The 10,582-nt window shown below is 36.4% G+C and overlaps 1 protein-coding gene across 1 annotated transcript; it reads left to right on the forward strand.

Annotated features, from left to right (window-relative positions):
• Positions 1 to 981: 981 nt before the first annotated feature.
• LOC131319112 (probable CCR4-associated factor 1 homolog 11) lies at positions 982 to 1,823 on the forward strand. Its single transcript, XM_058349233.1, has one exon. It carries the CDS (start codon positions 985 to 987, stop codon positions 1,798 to 1,800), a length of 816 nt encoding a protein of 271 aa, XP_058205216.1. The 5' UTR covers positions 982 to 984; the 3' UTR covers positions 1,801 to 1,823.
• The last annotated feature ends 8,759 nt before the right edge of the window (positions 1,824 to 10,582 follow it).

A 10,582-nucleotide genomic window follows, 5' to 3' on the forward strand; every position in this document is an offset into this window, starting at 1 on the left:
CGCATCTTATCTTGTTTTAATCCTAACATATTAATGATGATCCCACTCTCTCCTATCTATTCTAATCTAATATCTAATATCTAATATCTAAAGTATAATATATATATATATATATATAATATCTAATATATAATGGGTGAGCACCATTTGATGTGGACAAATTTTGAAGCAGGCTCACATTTTCCCTTTCCCAAATTGCCACACGTAAATGAAATGTTTTACAATTAAAGTAACCTCTGTACCCAATAACTGAATGGACAACAATGTAAAAAAAAATCGACCCAAGTTATCCCACGTACAAACACACCTTGCAGTTACACACTGATCAGTTATTCATCACCTCCTGCAGACCAATCCCGAAATAGCGAAATCCCATTTTACTGACAAAAGCTTTGTATACATCTACAAATTGACTACAAAACATAATCTATGCTAGCTTACATGTGGAGTATATTTTATTTTAGTTTTTCTAATTTTTCTAACAATTTTTTCTAACTTGAGTCGTATGTTTTTTTAGTGGAGCATTCTACAGGTGCATCGCTATAAACTAGAGTCCGGAGCACACGCGATGCGTGTGCAAGTCGGATTTTAATAATTTTTGATCGAATTAAGTTTGATAAAAAAAATTTAAGCAAAAACTTGCTCCACAAGTTAGATCCCTATTCCAGTTCAAGTTATACGTACTTGTTTTCGGCAGCCTTTAATATGCTGCAGGGATGAAATCATTCACTACTAGTTCAGGAGAAAACCTCTGAAGATTAGGAGATCGAGCAGTTTGAGATTGATAAATCCATACGGTTACCAAAACAAAACCCCAAGTCTAATCACAATAGGAATGGGATTGATAATAATCTATAAAATCATCCCTCTCATCGTCTCACATAGCCATCTACAAATTCCGTCCTTTCGCATATTCATCTAGCATAAGAAAATTTTGTTTATTTTGTGGTCTAAAACAAGCAACAGAGAGAGAGAGAAGAAACCATGTATTCTTTGAAAAAGCCCGTAATGATTCGAGAGGTGTGGGCTCGAAACCTGGTAGAGGAATTGTTTTTGATTGATCAGATTATGCCCCATTACCCATACATTGCCATGGATACCGAATTCCCGGGTACAATCTTTTCTCCGGCGATTGAGAAACATCGACTCTCTCAGCTCTCTCCCGACCAAAACTACTCTGTCATGAAGGCGAACGTCGATGCCCTCAAGCTCATTCAACTAGGCCTCACCCTCTCCGACTCTGGTGGGAATCTCCCTGGAACCCATTGCTTCTACGTTTGGGAATTCAATTTCCGGGATTTCAACGTCGATGTCGATTCCTCCAACCCGGATTCTATCGCTCTGCTGAAACAACAAGGAATCGATTTCCAAAGGAACAAGAAATACGGCATTGACTCGGCGGAATTCAGGCGTCTGCTTCTGAGTTCGAGAATCCTTTCACCGATGGTACATTGGATCACCTTCCACGGCGCCTACGATTTCGGATTTCTGCTCAAGATTTTGACAAGGAGAAGGTTGCCAGAGGACCTCAGCATGTTCATGGGGTTGGTGAATACCTACTTTGGTGGGGCTGTGTACGACATGAAACACATGATGCAGAACTGTGATGGATTATATGGTGGGCTGGAGAGGGTGGCCAAAACCCTAGGAGTCGATCGTGTGGCTGGAAAGAGTCATCCAGCTGGTTCAGATAGTCTACTCATAATGCAAACATTGGTGAAGCTAATAGCGTTGTACTTTGGTGGAAAAGAGGGGAAACAAACTATTGAGTTTCGCTCCGCGTTGTATGGATTGATTTAACGTGAACGAGTAAGATTCTGTCTTTCTTTTTTCGGGTGTATATATCTATAGCCTTAGCGAATGTTTTTTAGAAGTCAAAACATTGCATATATTGCGGTCATAACAAAAGAAAGACGGATGTTAGGTTACTGTAAGGAGTCGAAAATTTTCAATTAGGTCAAATCCTTCCGGATCAAAAAAAGAAAAGAAAAAAAGGGGGGTCAAACCATTGACCATAGAGCTATAGATGCCCAGGGTCAAGTACTATTTCTCTTCATTCTTCAATCTACAATTTCGTTAGGAATGACTATTATGGATAGAATGTTGGAATTATTCTACAGTAATTCTGTTGAAGAAATTTTGGAATTATTAATGCGATACTCGATATGTTTCATTATTCTGGATATTGTAATTTTTCTATCATACTGTATATATACTAGTAGTAGTATTCAATTTGGTAGACGTTTCAATTATGGTACTATAATCGGAGTTAATTGATATTTCCTCTGTCTTATTTTTTTTTTGTCCTTTTTTGATATTCTTGTCAGCTTTCAATCGCTTATATTTTCCAATATGAATCTCCAAAAATATGTAATATGGATCTTGTTTGATAGTTCTCGATTAGGTCTGTAATACAAAATTTTCAAAATTATGAAAAATATTATAGATTGAGAGATATAAGCGTTTAAAGAACGATACGAATAACAAAAATGGACAACCAAAATAATACAAAATTATTCCACCGTTTAAACAAGAGATATGAGGGATTTTATATTGACTAAAGGCTGGGGCGTGTGCACGTCGAATTTTGTCAAAATTTGTGAAAATTCAATCAAATATCAAACGGAAGCTATTGTACAAATTTTAACTAAATCCGAGTTGCACACGCATCGAGTGTGCCCCGGTATCTTTAGATGAAAATCATGAGATATTTGAAACTAACAAAGCAATCGAACGATGGGTTACGAAATTGTTTACCTATTGAAGAAGAAGCAGAAGACAAATAATAATTAGATATACAGTCATACTACTCACACAATAATTGTGCACAGATTACAATATGTGGCTCACTCTGGGTCTCACACAAATGATCCGATCCGTTCATTAAATGTAAAACATTCTTTCAAAGGTTTCGCAAAAATCAGCTCAATCCGATGCCTATAAGTGCTTGATCCAATCATCTAACTTTTTTATTTAGGTTTTAAGATAATGAAAAATTAGATGATTGGATTGAGTTTCTGTAGGTATCGGATTGAGCTGATTTTTTGCGAGAACCCTTGCAAAAATATTTTACATTTAATTTTATAAACATGTCAGATTATTTATGTGGGATCCGAAGTGGATCCCACATCGTAATCTGTGCACGATTTGTGCAAAAAAATCTGTGTGAGTATCATTTCTGATATAGAAACAGAAGGGGGGAGAAAATGGACACGAGGTCTCAAGCATAAGGAACCATTGTGCTGCGGTTCCTCTTCTCCGAGTGGACCGTGTAGAAAAACTGCCAATGCAGCTAGCAGTAACTTATTGGAATTTGGAGGAGCAGTTACTAATCGGAAGATGAATTACATGTTTATCCTTGCATTAAGGAATTCAATAAGCTAATTCATTGTAAAAAAACAAGGAAATAGGGACTTTTAAGGAAATTTAAAATGTGAGCCAGCTTCAAAGGGAAGTCCTCACCAAATGGCGAAATCCCATTTTACTGGCAAAAGCTTTGTATTTATATAAAATAAAACAGCTCAGTATTTGAATCTTATGTACATAAATCTAACGGCCCAAACTATCCCTCATAAATCCTACAGCTGAGAAGAGTCCTAGGGCTGAAATATCTTATTTTCAATCTTCTCTAACATTTCTTATTCCAACTCTCTTTTGTTATGGAAAGATAGAAAGCAATAAAATTTCATTGCCCAAAAAAGAGTCAGATTTTGGAATAAGAAAGGGAAGTAATTTTTGAAACCTTAGCACTCTCTCTCTCTCTCCGAAACAAGGCGAAATCATCTTTAACTTTTTCTATCCCAACTCTATTTTGTTATGGAAAGATAGAAAATAATAAAATTTCATGTATAAAATTAGTGCAAGATAGATGTAAACTAAATATAAACTAAATAAAAAGGTAAGAAATACTTTTGTTTATCGGTTGATCAATTTCAAATTTTTTGGTGCGTGTATTTTTTTCAGTAAACTAAACAAAAGGGTAAAAAAATTCTTCCCATATAATTTATTTTCGTTGGCGGGGTGGTTAATAGTTTCGCAATTCATTTTAGTTGTGTTCAAAACGCATTGCGCCGTGCTTTCAGGCATGGGCAAACTCTAGTAGATCTACAAATTGACTCCAAAACATAATCTATGCTAGCTTACATGTTATATTTTGTTTTAGTTTTTCTAATTTTTGTAACATTTTTTTTTTAACTTGAGTCGTATGTTTTTTTAGTGGAACATTCTATAAGTGCATCGCTATAAATTAGAGGCTGGGGCACACGCGATGCGTGTGCAAGTCGGATTTTTACATTTTTTGATTAAATTTTTACAATTTCAAAATCCGACTTGCACATTCATCGCGTGTGTCCCGACCTCTAGTTTATAGCGATGCACCTATAAAGGAAGAACAACATTTTGGTGTCTCCTTTTTTGAAGCCCGGTCATATATTTTCGTTTTCCATAAATGCCCTCCAAAAAAAACATAATTCAAAATAGTTAACTGTGTGGAATTAACTGTTGGGTCTAGATGGTAAAATTACATCTGCCACAATTGCCTATCTCACGTTTCCACTCAAAATTTTGACAGAAGACTGCCACAAGTCAAGACCAGTCGCCATCGAGCCTGCTATCATCCTCTTTTTCTGATTATTGTTTGATCAAATTTATATCAAAATCAAAATTGCACACGTATTGCGTGTGCTTCGGCCTCTAGTCAACCGTTATGATTGAGTAAGGCTGGAGATCCATCAAGTCAGTGAATTTTGTGAATAGAACTAGATTATAATTTTTGTCCTGCTCGCTAACTTCTAACTAATAGAAGTATAACCTACCACAATTACAGTGGTATAGAAACACAGAAGTATGGCCTATTATAAGATGCTAATCATGCACAATGTTAAGTTAATAAGGGTATTTTGATAAAATTACAAACAATTAGGTCTTTTTTTAACGTGCATGTTAGCCCAGTCCAAAAGTAACCATAAGTAAAACATAACCAAATCTTCACGCGATTACACGGGTACTACAATTCTCCCCGCATCTCGCTTAAGGTGTTGCAGAACAAGTCACACAACATCTTAAGCTTGAAACGGGTGGCTATACCGGACCATTAAAAGAGAAGAAGACAGACACACACAGAGAGAGAGAGAGAGAGAGAGAGAGAGAATATGATCAGCTACACGGTGGTTTCGAATAGTTATCATGCCATTAAGAGCTAATAGAATGAATATAGCACCCCATGATACACTCTTTGCCAAGAATTGAACTCGACCATGCCACAAGATAAAATACTTTGAGTAAAACAATTATCGAATTTGTTTTAAAAACTTAAGTTTCACAAAGTGCATAGCCCAAATAAAATCAATTTTTAATTTGTTGACAAAATCTACAATATAAGGATGATAAACCCCAAGAAAATTGTCAACACCAAGAAAATCAATTATTTCCATTATTGGTAACTTCTCAAGATTAGGCCCATATGCATCTTGTTTTTCTAATAAAGAGTGTAAGTAATCTATCTCGGCATCCATTTCTTTAGTAGTGAGAAGTTCAAAACTCAGAAGATCGGAAGAGACAACGTTAGATTCCATAGGCACTAACTTCTCAATTATAGGTTCATAAGCATCTTGCTTAGCTAGTAAAGAGTATAAATAATCCACCTTCGCATCCATTTATTTAACGGTGAGAAATTTCTTTCTCGGATCATCACATAGAGGGGGATCCACATGAGGAGAACACTGGACATCAGGTTCATCAATAGGCTTATTACTCCATTCAGACTCTGAGAAGCTATCACAATCTAAACTAACAGTTTCAACAAAGATATGCGGCTTAATTTCCTCTACATGGTATCTGAGTTAGAATCCTCAAAATTTTCAGTCAATGATAAGCACCCAATAATACATATTCTTGATACTTAAGTCATTAATTTTATCGTATTTACGTTTATAAAGTTAGTGTTTTATTAGATATTGCACGTAATGTGTGTTTTTAGTATTTTTCAGGTAATTCATGTGAATAATGGCATTTAAACGCCAAGAAATGCTCCGGGTGCAACCAAGTACCCAAGGCCACATGTCACCCCATTGTGGTACTCGAAAAGTCATAAAAAGATGGTTTGGAGGTTGTTCGGGACACCCAAGGTTCAAGAGAATTGAAAGAGATATGAGGATTTTATCAAAGCAATTCATTTTCCAACCGAGGAAAAAATCATCATATCCTTTGATATACAAATCATTTTGGATCCAAACTACTTGGGTTAGAAAGTAGACTCAACAAGCTTTCTAACGGTCCAAAGAACACCCATTCGAGTTTTGGAGTGTTCGGAGCGAGCCCACGAAATTCAGCCTTGATGGCCTCGGTACCGATACCATAGCCGAGGAGGTATCGGTACCGAGTGGGTTAGCGGAAGCAGCTTAGTGATCTCGGTACCGATACCATATCAGAGGAGGTATTGGTACCAAAGGGCCTTCGTAGCTAAATTCTATGGCATCTTTGGGATATTCTGTGTGCGAAATGAGGGCTTGTATAAATACCTCATTATGTCACAAGTAGGGTATGGAATAGAGTAACAATATTAGATTGCACTTTTTAGATCTAGAGATTTTCTTTCTTGTTGCTTACTCTTGCTCTTATTCTTGTTCTTCATTGTTCTTCATTTTTTTAGTTAAAAACTTGCATTTTCTGCCTTAGTTAATCTTGTTTTGTTATTTTTGTCTTCATTAAAGTTGTAGCTACACTCCCGATCTATAGTAATCTCAAGTTTATTTCAAGTTTCATTGATTAAATATGTCAGCTAGATTTTGTCTTGCTTTTATCTCTCTAGATATGAGTGAGTAGTCTTATAGGCTTGGTTATGGGGTGATTAGCACCTCATGGCTTGAGTTGATATTGTTTTTCTCATCATAAAGCTTCAATCTTTGGTTCGAAAATTGTGTTAGTTCGGATTTGTTTGTCAAAATTGCTAAGGTGTTAACCTCCTTGATCATGTTTAGGCAAGAGTATGCTACTTGCCACACATGATGCTTGGGGCTCTGTCGCTCAAGGCGTTTGCCAAATGAATTCTAGAACTCGCTCGGTATTCGAACCACAATTCTTTTGGATTGAGAACCTTAGTTGTATATCTCAAACCGAGTAGTAAAATGAGAAAAGTGGTTTGACTTGAGTCGTGGGTGTCAGGATCTCCTAGACCTAGCCTTTCGTTTTATTCTAGTTTAATCTTCATTCAATTTAGCTGTTTATTTTTCACCGCTTAAAGTAAAACAAAGTTGGTTGTCTAAAGGTCTAAGCCGTAACAAATATTCCCTTGGGTACGATACCCGGTCTTCCGGATTATTATGTTTATATCGACGTATTAAACCCTACGCTTAGGGTGTTATTCCATTATATCGGAGACGACGAAGCAGTCAACTCACAAAATTGGAGTTTTTGGGCTAATTCATCAAGGTAATCCCAACCCTCATCAGCATTTTTATCCAAAAATTTATCATTGGACATAAAATCAACTTGATATGTCTTAGGATTTAAACCATGACAAAAGATAGTTAAAAGACTGCCAAGCTCACGATTAAAACTCGACCAAGAGAATACGGAACATTTAAATCGCTCCCAATATTGCGAAAAAGACTCATCATCTTGTTGATAGAAATGAGATAGTTCTTGTAAAAGCATATGAGTCTCATATGAAGGAGTAGAAATTTTGAAAAATTGTTCAGTAATCTCTTGTCATGTCGATCCTGGACTCAAAGAATAAAACCAATATTAAACACTATCACGCAAAGACACTGGGAATACTTATAAAAAAGCCCTTTCATCGCTAGCAAAAACTTTCTCAAAATCATCAACATGCGAAAATGAATTTTCTAAGGCCAAGCCATAAAATATAGGAAGTGAAACTGAACAATCAAATTATTTTGCATACCCTCCATAACACCTTGCAAAATGGGCCATAGTACCCCTTTGCTACACAGAGTAAATAGGCTAAATGGGCTATATCGCCGCCTCGTTCTCAAAGCAATTACGAAGAGTTAAGCCACCACCTCGGCTAATCAAAGCAAGCAACTAAAAGCAACTAAAGACAAACTCGATATTTAGTTTAGCTTCATTACGCCTTAAGTTATGATATGAAGATCGGTTAAAGGTATCCGCTACACTAAATATGAGCTACCAAACATAAACTACTAAACCTAAAGTAGAGCGGGATACTTATAGTGGTTTGTTGAACTGTAATGCCCCGATTTTCGGACACGTTAATTAAATCATTTTCAACTGATTTAATAATTCATAAAATTAATATATAAGAAATGAAATTTTATTAAACAGAGTTTAGCAGCGGAAACCTCAAATACCAGATTAAAACCTACTTAATTATCTTATAAGCAACAAAATGAAATAGAGTTTGACAAATGTGATAACACTTATGAAAATTTAAATAAAAGTACGTCAAATTAACAGAGCTTCTAAAGGTGTGGCCTCCAAGACTCAACAAACTCTCCTTCCTTAGCTGAGAGGTCTTTACTCTGATACGGATCGTCTTACAGCAGATTTTGCTCTTCGATCTCTTGATTACCTAGCATGAAACGCCAGCCCAACGGCACTATAATGAGTTTTGAAACTCAGTAAATAATCTCAACCCTACTAATTCCTTACCTTACAATTAACAGATCAATAATATAATAATTCACGTGAGGTACAGGATAATAGCACATTGTTCTTTTCTTTACTATCCATCAACTTACATGAAATCTAAGGATCCTCTCCACAAGGTTATTTCCTCCCACATCCACCAACTCTGACCGTCCCATGGAATAACTCTCCCATTATTTGTTCTGCACCAAGGTTCTAAGCGAATACTACTAAATTATGTACTTAGTCTGGATTCGCCTACAACCATAATAAGGAAACAGCTCACCATGACAACTTAACATTAGGGGTCGCACTATCTCATTGCCAGGATCCTTTAACGTCTCCCAACTCTACACACTGGGTACTTTACCATACCCCTAACCTACACACTGGGTACTGCACCGTATTCAGAGATCCTTTACCGTGTCTCAAAATACTATACCCGAAGTCCTTTACCGTCCTTCACACACACATTGGGTACTGTACCGCATTTAGGATCCTTTACCGTATCCCAAATCCTGTACCCGGAGTCCTTTACCGTCCTCTACACACTCTGAGTACTTTACCGTACTCGGGGTCCTTTATCGTTCCCCAACTCAACTAAAGGTATTTTACCGTACCAGGGTCCTTTACCGGCGTCCAACATCCTCAATCAACTTTACCATTTTTACCATTTACTTATCCACGTCTATGTGTTCACTATTCGAAACCACCCATGAACTTAAATCCATTCTAACACGTACAACATAATACAATCAATCAACAGCTCAATTCATAACATGATACATTTCAATGAGATAAAAAGTACATACCAAATAATATTGTGCGAATGAGTAAACACGTAGTGTATTATGATTGAACCGATGCATTTACGTTTATTCAATGAACGAGAAATTTCATTGAAACAAATAGATCAATAATTTTCTTAACATTTAAATATACATGTGTACGGGGTACAAATTCTTTGAAACTATAAAATATAATTATCTTCTTTCATAATTGTAGATTAAAATTTTTATTTTCATTTATTATGAATCAGTAAATCAAAGAAGATTTGTTATAGGCCGAAACATTACACTAGATAATTAGGAGGACTAAAGTGTTATTTTATCAAAAACATTTCAAAACCATCATATATATTCACCGTTCATGGCCGAAACAAAACAGGGGAATTCCGAATTTCGGTCGTGCGATGTTGGGATCGATTTCTTCTGCTCTGAAACATTGAACACCAATATGTAAATACTTAATATATTTAGGAGAAAGTAGAGGAGCGATTATTCTACCTTTAATCCAGACAAAACGATTCGGTGGAGTCCGGTGGGTTTTCGTTTGGCGGCGAAAGATCTGTATTCTAGCAGTAACTTTGGACTGGAATAACTTGACCAAACCTCTGCCGTTTTGGACGATTCTTGTGTCTAACACGAAGACCTTAAAATTCTCTACAATTTTTGTGAAGAAGTCTAAGCCTGAAAACCACTCTAAGTAGTAGAAAAATTAAAGTTTAGAAGGATCGCTAAATCTGCCTGGAAAACAAGATCCGAGAATTTTACAGAACTTTGAATGGCGATAACTCTATCAATTGTTGACCGTTTTGGACGATTCTTGGGTTGGAATCAAATCTCTTGACCCCCTCTAAAACATTTGTGAAGAAACTCAGGCCTAAAAATAACATCAACAAGGAAGAAATATGCCATGAACAGAGGTACGTGATTTGGACGAAAATGGAGTTTGGATTAAAGATTTGATGATATGAATGCATGGGATGATTTTCCCACCTTCTCACATACCAGATTCTTCTCCTTTTTCCCTTGCTGACTGCGTAGTGCATTTTCTCTCAGCCAAAAAAAAAAAATAGGACGAGGAGATGGGTTTGTTATTCGTAGAGAAATGGAAGGGAGATGGGAGTGTGAGACGATAAGAGTGGAGGTGATGGAGTGTGGAAGGGAAGTAAGAGAGAGGAATTCGGGAGAGA

This window comes from Rhododendron vialii, chromosome 3a (assembly GCF_030253575.1).
Source record: "Rhododendron vialii isolate Sample 1 chromosome 3a, ASM3025357v1".
Lineage (NCBI taxonomy): Eukaryota > Viridiplantae > Streptophyta > Magnoliopsida > Ericales > Ericaceae > Rhododendron > Rhododendron vialii.

Coding starts and splice junctions, on each gene's coding strand:
- LOC131319112 (XM_058349233.1), top strand. CDS start 985: ATGTATTCTTTGAAAAAGCCCGTAATGATTCGAGAGGTGTGGGCTCGA.